This window comes from Podarcis bocagei, assembly GCF_964188305.1.
Source record: "Podarcis bocagei genome assembly, chromosome: 1".
NCBI lineage: Eukaryota > Metazoa > Chordata > Lepidosauria > Squamata > Lacertidae > Podarcis > Podarcis bocagei.
In genome coordinates this window covers 80,752,204-80,772,410 of record NC_138125.1, presented here as the reverse complement: position 1 = coordinate 80,772,410, position 20,207 = coordinate 80,752,204, and the positions used below count along the sequence as shown (strand labels likewise).

Below are 20,207 nucleotides of genomic sequence, written 5' to 3'. Positions count from 1 at the left end.
GTTTTACCAGAGTACCTTGCTGGGAAAAATGCTATTCTCTTTTAATACCTCAAGAACTCTGCAAATGCAGGCTAGAGCCCCAATAATTTTTTTATCCCCTATTTGTTCAGTGTGGAAACCAATATTTTTGCTTGTGGGAATTTTTGATTGTCAGAGCTCTTCCTTTGTTTTTGTTTGTTTCCCATAGTAGAACTCACTTTGCTTGCAGTAGTTTGTGTGGAGAGCTGTACAAAATGCTCTGTTGGGAACCACCCGGAATGGCTGGGGAAACAGGCAGATGGGTGGGGTATAAATAATAAATTCTTCTTCTTCTTCTTCTTCTTCTTCTTCTTCTTCTTCTTCTTCTCCTTCTCCTTCTCCTTCTCCTTCTCCTTCTCCTTCTCCTTCTCCTCCTCCTCCTCCTCCTTGGTAACCAGAGAGTTGGATTACTGTAATGAACTATACCTTCCATTGATAACAGTTCAAAAACTTTAATTAGTTCAGAATGCTGCTGCCTGACTGCTAACTGGGGCTGAGCTGTGACACTGTTATTTCTTACCAGCACTGAAACAGTTTCACTGGCTCCCAGTCAATTTCCAAGCTCTTTTCACAGAGCTGGGCCTTCTCCTGCACCATTGCATCTGACTGACTAAGTCATCATCTAAGGTGAAATGGATGGAAACCAGGGAGAGGGTTTTTGTTGTTGTTGCAGCCGATCTTTGAAAGGAATTCCCTGGGAGGGATTCCCTGTCACCTGTGTTAATTTCTTAATACCAAATAAAGATCTTTGGAGTACTCCTGGATCCAAATTGGTGACTTTTGGATCCAAACTGGTGACCTCAGTGACTAGACTAGGGGTGCCTATATCCAGCTTTGGCTGGTTCACAGCTACCAGTCCCTTTTGGACAGATATGACTAGTATAGGGACAGCTATCTAGAAGCAGCACTGGCAAGAAGTAAATACTCTTGGGTGTATGGTTCAAGATGCCAAGTAATAGTGGAGTCCTGTACTTTTTTATTATTATCAAGTTACAAGCATGGGTGAATGTCTTATAGACACACTCCATAGAATTCCAAGTGGCGGAAAAGCATACTGCTATTTGTCCATGGTGAATACATATTTTTTTTAGTTCCAGATTGGGTTCTTTTGCATACTCTGTCTATTGTTTTTAATATTCGGTTGGAAGCCGCCCAGAGTGGCTGGGAAAACACAGCCTAATGGGTGGGGTATAAATAATAAATTATTATTATTATTATTATTATTATTATTATTATTATTATTATTATTATTATTATTATTATTTGCACTTAATCCATGATATTTTCAAGAAAGAAACACTCATTTGCAAACAAGGGTTTGCAAGAGATATTTAAGAACATGTTAGGAATTATAAAAATGAGAGAATTATTAAATGCAAACTGTCCTACATACAAACATTTAATTGAAAGCAGACATTGATAAAATATCTTTAAAATGTTTAGAACACAGTTTTACTTCCTCTCTTTTGACTAGTTTTTCAGCCCAAATAAAATTGATACTAACATTTGTTGTCACCAGACTAGAAAATATTTAAGGTTTCATACCCATATCTAAAGTCACTCTGTGTATTGGGATATGTGCTTATAAAAGCAAGCATTTGTTCTCAATACATAGTAGTTATATTTTATTTTTGGCTAGGATTGATGAAAGTATTCTGTACACTTTGAAAATTTTGAACATACATTTTTTCTATGGCCTATGACAAAAGGAAAGGACAAAGCGGGGGACTTCAAGAGTATATTGAAAATGCTTTTGTTTAGCAGTTGTGCAGTGCAATCCTATGCATGTTTACTTGGAAATCGCATTGAGCTCCATGGACTTGCTCTGTAGAAAGTGTTCAGGATTGCAGCCTTAATGCTTCTGACAGAAATGTTGGGTCGGGTGGCTTCTTGACCCCAGTAGCTCACACAGGGAAACTAGACTATAAAACTGCAAGATATTCATAGATTTACATTGCTAGTTTTTGAACCCAGGTAAGTCCTCTATTCTAATGGTTGCAATTTTCGAAATTTGTATTTCTAATGACAATGCTTGCCTGTTACCACCTGAAATCTTAAGGTTCCAGTTTGTAATAATTTATTGTAGCCAGACTTTTCTTAACCTTCTGTTTTAGCTTTCCTCAACCTGATGCCCTCCAGACATTTTGGAGGACAATAACTTTTATACCTGACAACATGGCCAATGGTTACTGCTGTTAAATATTTGAAAGTGTCTTTCTAACTTCCCATCACTGATCTCCTAAGCAGGCCAGGTTCTTTAATTGTAAAGATAAAATCCCCATTCCTATAGCTGTTTTTGCGATTCATCTTTACATCTAAAAATCAACAGCAACACAGGATGATATTTTTAAACAACATTCTAGCATTCCAGATGTGGCTTCCCCAGTGTCTTGTGCAAGGGTACTGATGTTTCCCTATGCTTACTGGAAACACTCCACTCCACTGTGTTCATTGACTGCATTTACCTTTAGCGTCATCTCATAGGGCCATATCCTGACCAAGATCAGCACTTCCTAACTTCTTGGTGTGCACAAATTTCAGCAACACATTCCTTTTCCTCTCTCAAAGTAATTCCTGAGACTGTTGAATAAGGTCCTTGAGGAACTCATCCAGTTTGTTCTTTGCTTGTGTTAGCAAAACTGTCACTATAAGAAATAATTTTTCTAAGGAATGAGGGCAAGAGTTTTGGGAATCTTCCTGTGGCAGACTACATACCTTAGAAATGTGGCCATTGTTTTGAATTTGTGCCTAGAATACTAAATCAGTTGCACAAGATTTTTGAATTCCACTGCTGGTGTCAAGAGTGAGACCTGCTTGCTTGTAACCATTTTTGGCTATTGGTCTGCAATGCTATGTCTGCATTCTAAGATTATACTTGAGGTGGTCATAGATTGTGGGGATGATGCCATACAAATTTACAACAATCTGTACACAGATCAGGGCCAAGCCCAGTTTACAGCTTTGCTTGCTTGGAAATGTAATTTCTTAAACAATGTTACATGGAATGAAGCACCACTCAATACTTAGAGCTGTGTTGTGTGTTAAGCATCTTTAAGGGTTGGTGCCAGTGGCTCTAATTTTGAGGGTGAAGTATGTTGTTTCAGTGCTGCTAATCCCTGTAACCCAGATGTGTGGGATATGTCAGTCTAGACTGCTCTGCTGCAAGACAACATGACTGACAAGAATTGGCACTGGTTTTGTTTTGTTTGTTTGTTTGTTTATTTATTTATTTTGGTATTTCTGTGCCGCCCCATAACCGAAGTTCTCTATGTTACATCTGCACAGCTGGCTTCCTACATGAGTGCAGGTGCCTCAGAGGAAAAGACTCTTGTCATTCCCATTAATGGGACACTTCCAACTGTTAACAGCTGCCAGGTATGCTGCTTAGAATACAACATTCCAAATAAACATCTCCACAGCTCTGTAAATAAGGAATCTAATAGCTGTGTTTCTGTTACATTTATTTCCTTTAACACTCAAGAGTTGTGTAGAGCCTGCTGATGGCAATGTTCATTTTCATTTATGGCCCTCTTTCAGTGATTGCTCTAGACATATATAAAGTAAGTAAGCGAAACATGACTAATATCTTGCTTTTTAGATTTCGACCAATAAAAGGAAGGCAGGAGGAATTAAAAGAGGTGATTGAGCGTTTTAAAAAAGATGAGCACTTGGAAAAAGCCTTCAAGTCCTTGACATCAGGTGACTGGGCCCGGCACTATTTTCTTAACAAGAACAAAATGCAGGAAAGGTTGTTCAAGGAACATGTAGGTATATTTATACTTAATCCAAGTCCAAGTTAGTGTTTGGTTTACAAGGTGTTGTGAATGTTACTCAACTGAAACTGCTTGTGTTGTCTACCCTTGCTTTTAGCTTCAGCAAATACTGCTTTGGATTTTTTTTTAAAAAATCAAGTTGATAGAAATTAATTTAATGGAAATTTATGGAGACTGTTCTCCATACTTAACTGGCCAACATGGTCGAAGCTATAATGGTCTATAGGTACGCCACTAGTTTGAAGGGACCGTGAGGGCCACCTAGTCCAACCCGCTGCAATGGAGGAATCTTTTGCCCAACGATTGTAGAAAGATGCAGTCGAAAAGACTGTTCTGAAGGAATAATAGGAAATAATTCATTATTTAGTAAATGCCCTCCATAGTTATAGGCAGGTGCAGACTGAACACTGCTGATTGTTTAACCATGATTAAATGTTCACCAGGATTATGTCTGCCCTGCCCCCAATTGAAGGTATATATGACTTTGAATTGATGCATTAAAATAATCAGGCTACAACTTTGCCTTGTCAGTAAGGTATGGGTGGTATTTATGTAGGTTTTACTCAGAGTACACCCATTGAAATTAATGAACATGAGCCCATTAATTTCAGTGGATCTGCTGTGAGTTAAACTAGTTGAATGCCACCCTAAATTTGTATTGGTAGTGGCGATAAGTATTGTATTGTAGTGGGGTGGTGATAAGTTTTCCACTAGAAGGCCTGGAGACTGAATTGAAGGGGGAAAATGAGGAACTCTGAAAATACTTGTATTGTATTGTATTGTATTGAATTACAATACAATACTTGTATTGTAATATGTATTGTATTGAAGTTTTTTTTTTTTTTTTTTTTTTTTTTTTGGAAGCATAGAATTTGAGTTCCAAGCCATAGATCTCTGGAGAGTTCATTGTTGTACAGTACTTGATGTCTAGACTAAACCAGCTTCGGATATCTTGGGCTAGGATATTCAAGAATGAAGGCCAAACTCTTCAATTACGAAGATACTTTCCATCCTCCCTTTCTCAGCATAAGAGTGAAAGATAGCACTTTTCATAAAACCGTAGAGTTGGAAGGGGTCCTGAGCGTCGTTCAGTCCAAACCCTGCAATGCAGGAATAGGCAGCTGTTCCATATGGGGATCAAACTTGCAATGTTGGCATAATCAGCACCATGCTTTAACCAACTGAGTGAATTTAAGGACAATGTTAAAGGGATTGTTTTATGAAATCCATATTTAGCCGTATTTTTCTTTAGTGTAAAGTTATGTGAAGTGAGTTTGTGAGAGAGGGTTGACCACATAAAAATAATAAGCTTGTACACCAGGCATCCTCAAACTCGGCCCTCCAGATGTTTTGGAACTACAACTCCCATCATCTCTAGCTAACAGGACCAGTGGCCAGGGATGATGGGAATTGTAGTCCCAAAGCATCTGGAGGGCCGAGTTTGGGCGTGCCTCTTGTACACCCATCAAACAACAATACAGTGGTACCTCAGTTTAAGAACAGCCCTGTTTACGAACTATTTGGTTTATGAACTCCGCAAAACCGGAAGTAGTGTCCTGGTTTACGAACTTTACCTTGGTCTAAGAATGGAATCTGAATGGTGGAAGGGCACCGGCAGCGGCAGGCCTCAATAGGAAAAGCGCACCTTGGTTTAAGAACAGTTTCGGTTTAAGAACGGACTTCCGGAACGGATTAAGTTCATAAACTGAGGTACCACTGTATAACATAACAGAAGCAGCAATTCTATCTCTGTAAAAATTGTTCCATAAATGCAACACAGAATAAGTGTATTTCTAAGGTCCATTTTAAAACTTCTGGTGCTTGTCCAATCTCATTTGAAATCAAGTTGCCAGATGTGGAACAACTGATTCACATCAAGTAATGCAGCTGTTCTGTATAATATTTTTTCTTTTCCCCCTTACAGGTATTTATTTATTTACGAATGTTTGCAACTGACAGTGGATTTGAAATATTGCCATGCAATCGGTATTCATCAGAGCAAAATGGAGCCAAAATAGTTGCAACAAAAGAGTGGCAAGTATTGCAATAATATTAGTGCTACACCAAGTTCTTGTGATGTTCAACTTCTGATATGAAACTTGCTGATGGGGGAGAATGCGGGGGACTTGCTTTCTACTCCCCCCCCCCATTTTTAATGTTTGTTTGCAGCCATTGTTCCTCAGATCTGCTATCTCTTCTTCAGTGCTACTTTTTTTATTTCTTTGAGTGATCGCACCCCATCAAGCATGCATCCATCCACGTTTTGGAAGCATATTCCAGTGCCCAGTTGGACCAACTTCACCTGCTATGATACATTAGTTTCTTTACCACAGTGTGGTCATAGGGGGAGCATTCTCTGGGGATTGTAGGAACCTGAATTACTGTTGGATATGACATGTACTAGAAGTACAGTGAACTGCTGATTACAGTGGTACCTCTAGTTGTGGACACGATCCGTTCCGGGATGCCATTCGCATCCCGAAAAGTCCGCAACATAACAGAAGCAGCAGTATACACTTCCGGGTTTGCCGTGTTCGCAACCCAAAAAGCCCCAACGTGAAGCAAACTCAACAAGAGGTATGACTGTAGTTGGAATTAGTTGCAGAAAGGTAGCCGTGTTGGTCTGCCATAGTCAAAATAAAAAAATTAAAAAAATTCCTTCCAGTATCACCTTAAAGACCAACTAAGTTAGTTTTTCACATCTGTTTGGATTCTGTGGCGGAAGCAGTCAATGTACAAGTCCAGTGTGGTATTGCGTCCATCAGGAGGGGTCCATGTGGAGTCCCTTTTTGTGTAACACTTTTTCGGTGGTAGTTGGTGGTCAGTGTTCTGTTGGGAGGGTGAAGAAGAAGTGTGCATGCACACGAAAGCTCGTACCAAGAACTAACTTAGTTGGTCTTTAAGGTGCTACTGGAAGGAATTTTTTTATTTTGTAGTTGGAATTGTTTCACTTCAGAGATACCATGTATAGTCTCCTGGCTTTTTAATAAGAAGTTATCAAAAAAGATTTCCTTGCCTAGCCCGGGGGACAAGTGAACAAACAAATGCACAGGATGCAACTGTATTTCATCCTTTTAAAATATTTTTATGCTGGAGAAAGACTACATTAATAAATTAATATTAAATTAATTAATATGTATTGTTTGTTCTGTTAACTAAAGAGTTTCTTCCTTCATTTGTTAGGAAACGAAATGACAAAATAGAGTTATTGGTGGGTTGTATTGCTGAACTCTCTGAATTAGAAGAGAACATGCTGCTCAGACATGGAGAGAATGACTTCAGCGTCATGTACTCAACACGGAAGAATTGTGCTCAACTGTGGCTTGGTCCAGCTGCATTCATCAATCATGGTAAGTAAAAAACACACACAATGGGATTAATTGTTATATTCAGGACTACTTTTAATTTATTTCTTGATTTGGAGTACATTTCTCTCATGTTTTATTAGAATGATCTAGATTACCTTTAATGCCCTTTTAAAATGTGCAATATTTTTCTTACTTAGTGATACACCTAATTGTTCAGTTGAGTATTACCATAAGTAAATTAGTATGAAACCTTACTTTAGATATTTGTAACTATACATGTTCCAGGTCTTATCAGCAGTTAATTGATTTTCTTTTGTACTTTTTTCAGATTGCAGACCCAACTGTAAGGTATGTGGTCAGGGTTTTTAAATCCTCCAAACTAGCTTTTTAAATATATGGATGTTTTAAAATTATTTTTGATTAACTGAGTAATACTACCTGTCCCTTATTGCCCTTCATAGTTTGTGTCAACTGGCCGGGATACAGCATGTGTGAAAGCTCTGCGCGATATTGAACCTGGAGAAGAAATTTCTTGTTACTACGGGGATGGGTTTTTTGGAGAAAATAATGAATTCTGTGAATGCTACACATGTGAAAGGTATGTTCTAGTCATGTAAACAGTGAACTGAAATACAATGCAGTTGCACTGTACACCTGCGTTGTTGATCTGTGCGTGTGTCGCTAGTCTTGCAAGAACTTGACTTCAGCATCCAAAAGTCATTCCCCTTCCATAAGATGTACACTGATATCTCATGCATTCTTGTTGAATCCATCTGTGAGCCCTTCTCTGATGTCCTCCAAAGAAGGACTGAAAAGAAAACATGTGAAAACTGGACTGCTGTGAGTAGCTGGCATTTGAATTGTTGCTTGAAATTCAAGCATACTCTGTGTGCCATGAGTGAGGTATTTCATCAGTGCCAAAACACTAGAAAAGAATGGTAACTTCGTAGATTGCCCATCTTTTCCCCTCTCTGCCACTACCACAGTAGACATGTAGAATTAAGTGTGGGAAGTAGCTCCAGAGCTCTTTCTGTATAATTCCTATCTCCCTCTCTGCCATGGCTCCCAGTTCCTACTCTAAAGGCAAATTTGCATGCTGTGTCAGCCAGGCTCTTGAAAATCAACCCAAGAGTGATAATGCTTGGGATCAAAAGAGCTGTTCAAGCTCGCATCAGGAGCTTCTGTTAGCCAAGTGGAATTTATACTTTTAACATAGAAGAGCTGATCCCAATGCCATGTTGCACAGACAGCTTTGGAAACCTCATTTGCAAACAAGCTTCACAGCTCTCCAGATTTTCCATGCAATGTAGTATTGAATTTGCATAGAATTGAAACTTTGCCCCATTCAGTGTACAGTTATTTGAATCTTTGCATGCCTCACACATTAAATTAAATCATACTTGAGCAATGCTCTTGTTTTACCCAATTCCTTATTATTCTATAATGTTGTGTGCCCATTAAATAAATAAGTTACACTGTACCATTTTTCAACTTAATACTAATAATTTTATTATTTGTACCCCACTCATCTGACTGGGTTGCCCCAGCCATTCTGGACGGCTTCCAACAAAATATAAAAACACAATGAGACATCACACATTTAAAACTTCCCTATACAGGGCTGCCTTCACACATAGTTGTTTATCTCCTTGACACCTGATGGGAGGGCATTCCATAGGATGGGCACCACTATCAAGAAGGCCCTCTGCCTGGATCCTTGTAACTTCACTTCTTGCAGTGATGGAACCGCCAGAAGGCCTTTGGAGCTGGACTTTAGTTGCAGAGGTAGTTTAAGATCCCTTGGTTCAGTTAAAGTAAAAAAAATACCAAAAAACCCACCACTGCTGCTTGAAAATTGTGATTCTGATGTCACAGTATTTTCACTATGATGATTTAGCTGTAGTTGCCTTTTCTTTCTTTATCTTCATCATTACCACATATTAAGAGAGGAAACTGCAATTTAGAAAAATATATATGCCCCAGTGTCTTCCTCTACAATTTTTGCTCTGAGCTACGTAAACTGTTGTTTCTCTGGGGCCACTTCACATGTTGCAGGAAGCGCAGCTGTGTCTATCATACTATCTTTCGTGAAACGTGAGAGCTGTGTTTGACAATGTGCACATAGTACTGGAAAGCTTGGAAGCCTAACAACATTTGTATACCGCTTGATTGTAGTAATTTAACAGTAAAGGACAGTAAACGTGAACATCTACATGTCTGTCCAGGCTCGCTTGAGCAAAATGTTTTAAGTCGGCACTGAAAGGACTACTGGGCAATAGAGTGGTCAGTAAACCAGCAGCAACCCCAGTTGAGCTCTCTGGCCCAACACCAGGGCCCAGACGCTCTAAGTCCATTCCAAGATAAAGAGGTTTTCTGGTAAAGGAGTGTAGCCTGGTTCTGTACAGGGTACCCAAATGGACACAGCTTAGGCAGGTCAGACCCACCTAGCTCACTCAGCCAAGTCTTGATAATATTTGCCAAAACAGCCCCTTCATACATGATCAAGTAATCAATGAACATGGTCTTACTATGGACTGACCTGGAGTTCAGTAACTGCCCCACCAGATCAGTGGGCTCAATGGATAAACTACCAGTAGCTTCTAGAGGAGTGGGAGGGCTAAAATGGGGGGCAGGGACCAAACATCTAGGCCTCTGCCACAGATGAACAGCCTTTCCACTCCAACTATACCTTTCCTTGCCCACCTTCACTGATACTGGGACAGCATCTTCATAACTCTCTGCTACCTGCCTACCCAGGCACATCCTAGCACCACCACTTGGTATCATTACATACAGCTGAGAGATTAGGGCCACAGATAATGAACAAAGGATTGGTAGTAGGCACATCCCACACTATCAGACAGAAGATAGCAATGCATGTATATGCATGTGGTCAATAAATCAAATTGTGGATCCTGGGTAAAAGGAAACTTCACAGAGAAACAGGCATTTCTGTATTTTGTAAAGTTGCTCATATAAAGGTGTGAACTTTCCTACTCAACATTATCATCCAGAGCTTGGAAATAAAGAAGATGGCATTAAAATTTGCTTGAATTATTCAGTATATGTTCAAGGTGTTTTTAAGAAGCCATATTGCTTTTTAAAAAATGAATATTCCTACTCAACCCCATCATCCAGAGTTCAGAAAATTCTGTTTCCCTTTATGCATTAGCTTCCCCAAGGATGTGCATACCTGTGCATACCTTCATGCACAAAGAGCAGAAACCTTTTTTTCATATGAAAAGTAATTTTGATTATATTCTCTGATGCTATGTCATTACTGTATTGTCCTCTATAAATACTTACTTCAAAATGGAAGCTTAAAAAAAGCCTGTTTTGGGAGGGGGAATGGAAATGTTTTTCTTTACCTCTGGCATGCAAATGTACACATCTCCTAGTGTCCACACTACATTCATTTATAGAAACACAAGTAGGATGAAAGAGTATTCTCCTATAATGTGGGGTGATATTGAGATCTAGGGAAAGGAGCTAACATTATTATTTAATTACATACAAGAATCTTCAGGTACATAGGGTTTCCAGGTGATCTCATCTAGGTGTAACTAGATTGTTCATGCTAACATTGTTGCACTAGTTGCAGATTCACATCAAGGGCAAGTATTGGTTCCAATTTCATATTTAGCAGGCGTTGATAGGTATAGTGTATTCACTTGAGATTTATATGTTTAAAGAAAGGGGAAATAATTTCAGAAAAGTATGAAGAATCATTTCCTGTAATTTTTAATTCCTTCAAAATTGTAATAGTGGAATCCTGACAATGTTGAAATGTTTGCATGAGCTCAGATTTGTCTAAGTATGTGGTATTGACATGGGATTCAGAATACTGTTTCATCAGATATCCTTTTTTATTATTGCTATACTGAAGTTATTTACATGTTCTATTCTCTTTTCTAGACGTGGAACTGGTGCTTTTAAATCAAGAGTGGGACTGCCTGCTCCTGCTCCTGTAATCAATAGCAAATATGGACTCAGAGAAACAGATAAACGTTTAAACAGGCTTAAAAAGTTGGGTGACAGCAGCAAAAATTCAGACAGCCAGTCTGTCAGCTCTAACACTGATGCAGATACCACTCAGGAAAAAGCTCATGCAAGTAAGCAAGGGGAGCTAACTTTTTGAAGGTCTTTTTTCTATGCTTGTTGTCCTATAAGAAGACACAATTTGGGCTTTTCATTAGAACTTTTTTCATTCAGAAGTCAAGGGTTGGGGGTAGATTCTGTTCAGAAGTATAACGTGCTGTTAGGCCTCTGAAAATTTATGTGAGTACTTAGAGCAGAGGGTTCCAGGATATATATAATCAATGCCTCAAAATGTAATAAAATGACTAACAGTTTGTACTAAAAGGGTTTTCCCTATCGTTATAATTATCAGTTATAAATAAACGTTAAAAATTACAGAGCAGTTTTTGACTTGGTGTTAAGTTAGCAAGTTGAGTAGGAAAAAAACCTTTATCTTTACAAATGTCAGCTATTTTGGTAGTATTTCTAATTATACTCTTTGCCTGTCACATAAATAACCATTCAGTTTGCTTTCATTGTCTGGCAATAAAATCATCATAATATGTGAATCATAGAGGGTTAGAAATTTAAATTTGTTCAGAGCCATGAAACTGTTGCTGTCATGATAAATCAGGGATAACCAATGTGGTGCTTCCTAGTTTTTCTTGGACCACAATTCCCATCAGGGTGGCCAGTGCTCTAGGATGGTAGGAGTTGTAGTCCAGTATCATCTAATGGACATCATGTTTGCTAACCCTCTGCTAAATCACTGTTGACAACTGAGAAGCGGACAGAATCCTTGGAGCCTTAGACACAAGAAAGACATAAGGATAGCTTTTTCCAGTATGAAATTACAGGCATCCTAACAATGAAACACGATGAGTGTAGATAAGCCCAGAAACTTGTTCTTTTTTTAAAAAAAAAATCTCCATGAGCAGACAGATCTTGTATTTTATCCACAGGCAGAACACAGACAATACGGTATCTCAAAATAATTATAGTCCATTAAAAAGAAATCAGTGCATAGTAAAACGGGAATTCTTATGGCTCTCTCTTTTCAGTGCTTAAGGAGAACTGAACAGATTGCATGCAGTTAGTTTGTGATTACTGGTACAGTACTTTTTATAGTTAGGGTTATACCAATGTAAATTATTGGTGAATAACTTGGGTTAGGAGCCAAAATTAGAAATGTGGCTTAGAAATAGCAGACATATGTCTTATACTCTCCTGGATAGATTTGCTAGTGATTTTTAATTACTATTCATTAATATTTTAACCATATTTTTAAAGGTTTGCATAGGCAGTATTCAGTGACTTTCTGTGGACAGTTTTTGATTTAGCTAAACTTCAGCACTGTGTGCTGTATGTACATATAATAGAGCCCCTGTTTAGATTCAGAGGAAATGTTAATACTACATGCTAGCAATCAGGCATGAGAAATAACTTTGAAAGAAAACCTAACTTTATTCTGTTTACTCTTTCAGCTAACCGCAAATCTATTGGTGTAAAAAAGAGCAGTAAGAGTAGAACATTAACAAGGCAGTCTATTTCAAGAATTCCAGCTTCATCAAATTCTACCTCATCCAGACTAACTCATCTAAATAATTCCAGGGTACCAAAGAGATTGAAAAAGCCTGCAAAGCCTTTACTTTCAAAGATAAAATTACGAAACCAGTGCAAAAGGCCAGAGCAGAAACATGCATCTCGAAAACTCGAAATGGGAAATTTGGTTCTGAAAGAGCCTAAAATCGTCTTGTATAAAAACTTGCCCATTAAGAAAGAAAAAGACACAGAGGGACCAGTAAAAGTTGCCGTCTCTGGGGGCTGCTTAACGAGGCATGCAGCACGAGAATATAAACTAAATTCAGTGAAAGGTGCTCATGAACCTGGGGAGATATCACCCTGTACGTATATAACAAGGAGGTCGATGAGAACACGAATGAATCTGAAGGAGACCTCTGACTTAAAGCTTGAACCAAATATGCTGAATAGCTATAAAAACAATTTGACTGGCGTGAGAACCGATAACTTGGAGGAGCAGTCTCTTGTGATGCACGAGAGTGAGCAGGCTCATGGGACATCACACAAGCGGGAGGGTAGGTGTCAGAAGAGTGACAGGGTTGTGGCCAAAAAGAAATCCCGACAAGGAAGACTGGTGAAGCCATCTTTGAAAACGGAGGAAACTGATCCTGCACACAACTTGTCTGGCAAGGACAAAGTGCCAGATTTGATCAGTTCCCATTCTGACCTAGGAGAGATGAACAATGTCGTGGATTCAGCCATTGGCTATAAAGACTGCATCCCTTCCTCCGGTGGCTGCTCCATTGTGACTTCGGACACTTTCAAAGTAAAGGACCGTTTTAGAACTGCAAAAAGCAAAAAGAAAAGGCGAATCACAAGGTATGATGCACAACTAATCCTTGAAAACAGCTCTGGGATTCCCAAACTGACCCTTCGGAGGCGGCATGATAGCAACAGCAAGACAAACGACCAAGAAGATGATGGCATGAGTTCTTCAAAAATAAGCATCAAACTTAGTAAAGACCATGAAAAAGATAATAATCTATATGTAGCAAAGCTTAATAATGGGTTTAACTCAGGATCAAGTAGTAGTTCAACAAAATTAAAAATACAGCTAAAGCGAGAAGAAGAAAACAGGGGAACATATTCTGATGACCTCCATGAGAACGGGGTATGTTGTAGTGATACTCTTTCTCTGTTAGAGTCACGAATGGAAGTGGATGATTATAGTCAATATGAAGAAGAAACTGTAGATGATTCTTCATCTGCAGAGGAAGAGGAGGAGGAAGAGGATGAGTATGATGATGATTTTGAAGATGATTTTATTCCTCTGCCTCCAGCTAAGCGATTAAGGCTTATAGTCGGCAAGGATTCAATAGATATTGACATTTCTTCCAGGAGACGAGAAGATCAGTCTTTAAGGCTCAATGCATAAGCTTACAGGTCTTAAACTGAACAGGATGTCCATTTTTTAAAAAACAAAATTCCAATTAATTATTCCTCAACTGATGAACTTTCTGAAAATGTTAGTGGAAGCACTTCTTTATTGTTTATTCACTTATATCAACATAATATTGTAGAAAGTGTACAGCATACTGACTCCTTAAGTCATTTGTGCAGATTTTTATTGTACTTTTTAATAGCCTTCTTATGTGCAATTCTAAGTTAGAAAAATGCTCTATTGTAAAATAAAGGCTCAAGCAAAATTACAAAAATGCCATCAAATGTTTCCATGCAGGTTAATTAAATCACAATAATGTGGCTTCACAATTATTTTTAATCCGTGAGAGCATTATTTTGCTCTTACATCTGACTAAACAATCTTAAAAAAAATCATAGTAGCAGCCTATTTAAGGTTTTCTAGTATGTTAATATCACCAGCAATGAACTAAAGCTTTTCAGTTTATTTGCTAGATGTTTTCCCCCTTGGAGTTTGTCAGTTTTAACACTGTATGCTGTCCCCAGACGTACTGTTTGTGGCCTTTGTTATAGTAGCAAACCGTTGGTTTGAAGTCAAATTGATTTCTTTAAAAAAAAAAAAAAGGTGTTGACAGTTTGCTGACTTTTAGTACATTATATGTACAAAGGTAGCAGTATGCAGAATACCAAGTTTGGATATGGTGTATTTATTTCTTGTTATGTAAATTAAAACACCTTGTATTTAACACTTTTTCGATACTTTTAGATAAAATTGTTCTTTGCAAGAATGATTGGTGCTTATTTTTTCAAGAACTTGCTGTGAAACAATGTGATTACAACAGGCAACATTTATCCAATGAACTGCAGCTATCCGAATTGGATCCTCATAGTTTTCTGTTGCACTTGTAAAATGCTACAAGGAATTTAAAGAAACCTATTCACTTTAACTTATGATAGTTTTATGAAATTTAAAAGAAAAAACCTAAGTCACAGCTTTTGTTCTGTGGTGATCTATAAAAATGTTTGTCTTTTGAGATCCAGTGTAAAGGACTGAAAAAATGTATATGTTGTAAATATTTGTGTGTTGTGAGAAATTTTGTCATAAAAATTGATAACTTACAGAAGGGTTTTTAAGTTTAGAAAAACATTCATGCCAATAAATAGGAAATTATAAACCTAGTTTTAAATCATTGATTTTTTTTTAAAAGTTTTGTTTTAGCTCACATTTTGAGTTGTGTTTTTTTTTAAGAAGTTCACTTTTTTAGAACTAGAGTGAGAAATTAACTGGTGGAGAATTTAAGGATATAAGTTAACCATTTATTTGAAAGCACATCTCAAATGGTTTGAAAAGACAGTTGAAGAAGAATCAATCAGGGCTGCTCAGCTTTTACAATTCTGTGCACTGAAATTCACACAGAATCTTAGATAAAGAATTTCTGAGAACATTGGCTTGCTTTCTACAAGTTTCTACTTCACACAATAATGGATATATGTTTACAGGCAGTTTTTACCAATCGACAGATCTATGTGCACTCAAAAATGCAAATTGAGCCCTCCATTGAAATGAATAGGGGAGCTCTTCTGAATGGGGAAATTGTGTTCTCGGGGTAAGCATCCCATAACAATAAGCAGTTGTTTAATTGGAGAAGGCTGTAATGTGTGGTAATCGGTGAGTCTGTGCACAGCTGTCTTCTCCTCATTGCTTTCAGTTATATTCCTTTTCCTGTACATTACTTATGCAAAAAAAAAAAAAAACCTACAAAAATTTGGCCACTTTCAGACCAAATTATTGATCTTGTATGCAATAAATACATTCACATATTTGGGTGGTGTATTACTTTTTTCTAGCTAAAAACAACAACCTGATTTCCTTGGAGCAGAAACTGTATTTTTGATTGAATTATTATGATACTTTGGCATAATAGCTACAACAGTGCTGCTGCTGCTACTTCTGCTGCTGTCAGAGCAGCATGGGAAGTTCTGGACAAAGCAGAATATGCTCACACTTATATAGGGAAGATCCACAATATGGGCTTTCCCTCCATGTATTGGGGCTTCTCTTGTTACTGTAACAGCATTCCAAAGACCCAGCACTGCTATAGATTCCATACTGCCAAGTAACGCAAGGATCCAGTTTGTTTTGCTTGACAGCAGATGAAGATTACAAAAGCCGTTGATCGTGGCATGCTTTTGGAAGGATGGGTGGTTCCCAAAACTTGGATGGTCTGCCCAAGCCTGCAGAAATGTTGAAGCTGTACAATATATTATTATGAAGCACAATTGTACTGTCCAGAAGAGCTACACCCCAAGCCCCACCCCACCCCATGTCACAAACATCAAAACAAATTTGAAAAAAGGACCCATCCTTGGCCAGTTTTGTGTCATCTCAAAGCACATGCCCTTAAACATCACTTAAATGAACTTGGGCAAAAAACCCAGTCATTGTACCAGGAGAATTAAGAAACAAGTGCTGTCGGACTGCCCACAATTATTCCTGAGCAGTTCTTTCATTTTATAACTGAGACTGCTTTTAATAATGCCAGAAGGGTTACATTTAATGGAAATCTTTCAAAAGTTTGGAATTTGCCTTGGAAACTGGAAGTTTTGTCATGTGAATTAGTGATAAAAGTTTGTATTGCTGAAATTTTATTTCAAGATGTTTACATTGAAATTTTATTTCAGTTCTAGTAAAAATAGGATTGCGGAACTGAATTGAGTGTTTGGCATTCCCCTCTTCCCCATAACTTATGTTGTCACGAACATATTCCAAATGCAATAAATATAATTGAATTATATATCTGTAATATTGATGACGGGTAAATATATTTAATATTGATGCTGTTAAAAGGATTTTCTTCAGCTTTTGCAGTAATCTATTGAGTATCAAATAACTAACGCTTGCTCCGAGCTGTATCCAGTATATAAAATGGAACCATCAAAATGTATTCCGAGAGAATTAGTGTACATAGTGATCAAAATTTTTTTGTGCCAATATGGATTTGAAATAAATGGGACCAAAAATTTGGAATTTTAAATTCATTAAATACTGAGCTGGCTCTGAACAAGTTTTTACCTGCTTTTAAAATGTTTAATTATCTTTGTGAACATTCAGATTTGCGTGTAAAATATGGAGATTGTGTTTGCCATGCACTGTGTAACTGAACACTTGTTGGCTCTTGTTTTCAGCATGAACCTGTGCAAAGTTGATTTTTGGGCAGATAGCCCAGTCAATTACAGCATTGGGAGCATCTTATCTGAATAGTCCGGCCGTGCAAAAAAACAGAAACTCTATTCACATTAGACTATTGTGATATGAGGCTGTGGCTGTGTTGTGTACCACAACAAAATTGGATCTAGTCAGACAGCTTGAATAATGGGAATTCAAGTGTCATTTCCTCTAATTGCTTCTCACCTGACACTTTAAATACTGAAGAACACAGCAGTCTAAAATAGGGGTGCAGAAGGAGATGCTGCTCCAGTTACTTTTTAAAAAAATCGCGAGTTCAGAATTCATTTTACTTCATGATGAGAGTGGCCCAGTTCAGATGGAGCAAACTACTGTGGTTTGTTACTCCATGCAGGAGTTGTGGGGTTGTGAATTCTCTTGTCCCCCTCCATGCAGGAAGTATTGAGATTTAAAGCTATTGTTGGTTAGGAACAGCACATGGTTTGTTGCAGCATCAAGCTCAGGAAATAATTGGTGGAGTGGGAGCCTTCATATCCTGAAGCTGTGCCCATCTCTAGAGCTGCTTATCAAGAGAAGCAGAGAATTGTAGAGCCGGAATGACAAGGGTCATTTAGTCCAACCCCTTGCAATACAGGAACCTTTTGTCCGATAAAAAAATTCCTTCCTGTAGCACCTTTTGTCCGATGTGAGGCTCGAACCCACGACCCTGAGATTAAGAGTCTCATGCTCTACTAACTGAGCTTCTGTGTGGGTTCCTAGTTTGATGTCCGGACTTACTAGCAAACTGTGGTTTGAACAAACAATCATTTGCTGTGTTTAGGTCCAGGAGCTCTTCTGGAAGCCTTTTTGGCTGAAGAATGGAGTTAAAATGCTTTATCGTCTTATTTTTGATAGTTTTGTCTCTTAATCTTCATCCAAGGAGCACAGTGCTGCGTTTTAGACTCAAAAAGCAACCTGTGAGGTATGTAAATCAAAAATCAACTTGACCAGGACCACTCTTTATCTGTTTAAAATTGTAATAGTGGGGAGTAGAGACAGAACAGTCCACTAGACCTTGGCTTTCCTATATCCAAGCCTGTTTCTGTTATACAGTATCTCCCACTGAGTTGTAAAGCAGATGAAACAAGGGAAATCCTTCAGTGGTAGTATTACATAATTAGTGTGTGTGTTAAAATAAATATATCTGGTTTTCAACATTCTCTGCTAGCTCTTAGTGGGGTGCAGTTCTGCTGACTCTAGGATAGTTTCCAAACTAGATGCCCACTGAACAGTCTTATTTCTGGATTAAAATTGGAGGCACACATCGTGCTTAAGCTGAAATACAGTCAATGTGTGTTCTCTGAGCTCCCAGAACTGTGAGCCCATTCTCCATGCAGCTGGTGGATAAAATGTAACTTTGATGTAGGCACACAGCTGTCTGCCCTCTCCTTTGTTCAGTTAACTGGATTTTGAGGGCAGGACCAGAAAAACTGAGAAACGCAGTTACTGCTGGGCTTTCCCTGTGACTGCTATATCTTCAGATGCACTGTCCATATATTAGCGGAGGGGTGGAGGGCTGCTGCCATGCAGGGATTCCCTTCTGCAGCTACAGAGCGGGGCTGTGTGTGTGTGTGTGTGTGTGTGTGTGACCTTTCAGATGTTGCTGGATTACATCTCCCATCAATCCTGACCATTAGCTATGCTGGCTGTGGCTGATGGGAGTTGGAGCCTACAAGCACATCATTTTAGACTTGCTCCTCTACCTTCCCACCAGCTGAAAGGAAGCAAATTCTGCTCCTTGTCTTTGTCAGGGTTCCCAAGGGCATCTCTTTATTTTCTCCCACTTCTTCTGCAAGGGAGCAGCACTATAATGGCAAAATCTACGAGTCTGTAATGTCAATGACTATTTTATTTATATAGTTTTAATATTATGTTCAAGGCAGTTTACATCCAAACTGACAAAATGTACCAAAATACAAAATCATAAAATAATGCAATAAATCATAAGGCTGTAGTATGTAAATGCCAAGGTATTAAATGGCAATCCCTTAAAGTTCAATTCAGCAAAATAGAACTACAAAAAACAAGCCCACTCATACAAGTTCATAGTAACTTCGTTAATCTCAACAGTCAAATAGAGGGAAATGACCCCAAGTTAAAGGGTGGGGTGCACTGTGTCTCCCCAGGATCCATGGAATATAGAAACATTCCTACACTTTCTGTTTAACTAGCATGGAATAAAGGCCAGTTCTCCAAAATAAAGTACAGCTGGCGACCCTGCTGCTGGCTATTGTTTCTTTCTTGGCTGAACTTCTATAAACCTTTAGCTTCCTAAGCTTCAAAGTGCTAAATGGAACTTTGCTTTACTTTAGAACTTTACACCTTTTCCTCGGAGGTTCTCGAGCTGTGACATGCTAAATCTCTTCTGCTACAAGAGATTTTTCCTCCAGCTGGTGCCATCTGAGGTCATCCAAAGAAGTTGACTAGTGGTTAGTTTTGCCATTAAAAAATAATAATTACCATGTATGAAACAAAACACTGTGCCTTTCATCACATTGGAGGGAGGTGAGAGGTTTAAGTGAATGGATGGTTGTTCACTATGTTTAACTGTGTTGAATTGACTGGAAAGAACTGGTGGCTGCATTCACAAAATCTGAACTGGCAGAGGTCAGTGAGGAACATTTAGCTACCTTAGCAAATGCCTGCTGCCTCACAGCCTTTGATTTTTGTAGTGAACCGTATTTAGTGCTGTACTTGGCATGACCAGTCCAGCAACTGGAGGAACGTGTAGCTACGCTCCAAAGAATTAGAGATCTGGAGCTCTTCTTGGAAGCAACAGAGCACACCATCTCCACCAAGGAGGAGACAGGGGACTCCCCTGAGAAGGAGGCTAGTTCATCAACACAGGAGCCAGATATATGGAGAAACGTGACTCAAAGAAGTAGGAGGCCCAGGGTTCGTTCTGATTGTTTAGAAATACACAAT

General features: G+C 38.5%; 1 protein-coding gene and 1 long non-coding RNA gene across 6 annotated transcripts in view; one reads left to right on the top strand and one right to left on the bottom strand.

Moving 5' to 3' along the window:
• Positions 1–14,844, top strand: part of KMT5B (lysine methyltransferase 5B) — a 31,230-nt gene extending 16,386 nt beyond the window's left edge. For 4 of the 5 annotated variants that reach the window (XM_081213551.1, XM_081213550.1, XM_081213553.1 and 1 more), the window contains exons 4-10: positions 3,617–3,782; positions 5,716–5,825; positions 6,975–7,141; positions 7,428–7,447; positions 7,561–7,697; positions 11,015–11,211; positions 12,601–14,844. In XM_081213551.1, coding sequence (XP_081069677.1) covers positions 3,617–3,782; positions 5,716–5,825; positions 6,975–7,141; positions 7,428–7,447; positions 7,561–7,697; positions 11,015–11,211; positions 12,601–14,072 — 2,269 coding nt within the window. In that variant the 3' untranslated portion in view covers positions 14,073–14,844. Of the gene's footprint in view, positions 1–1,522; positions 3,394–3,616; positions 3,783–5,715; positions 5,826–6,974; positions 7,142–7,427; positions 7,448–7,560; positions 7,698–11,014; positions 11,212–12,600 lie in introns of those variants that run through there. The other variant, XM_081213554.1, reaches the window with a different exon arrangement.
• LOC308597664 lies at positions 14,669–19,956 on the bottom strand. Its single transcript, XR_014013094.1, has 2 exons — positions 17,917–19,956; positions 14,669–17,881 (listed from the first exon to the last, which is right to left on the bottom strand). It is a non-coding gene; the product is annotated as an uncharacterized lncRNA (long non-coding RNA).
• Positions 19,957–20,207: the final 251 nt, after the last annotated feature.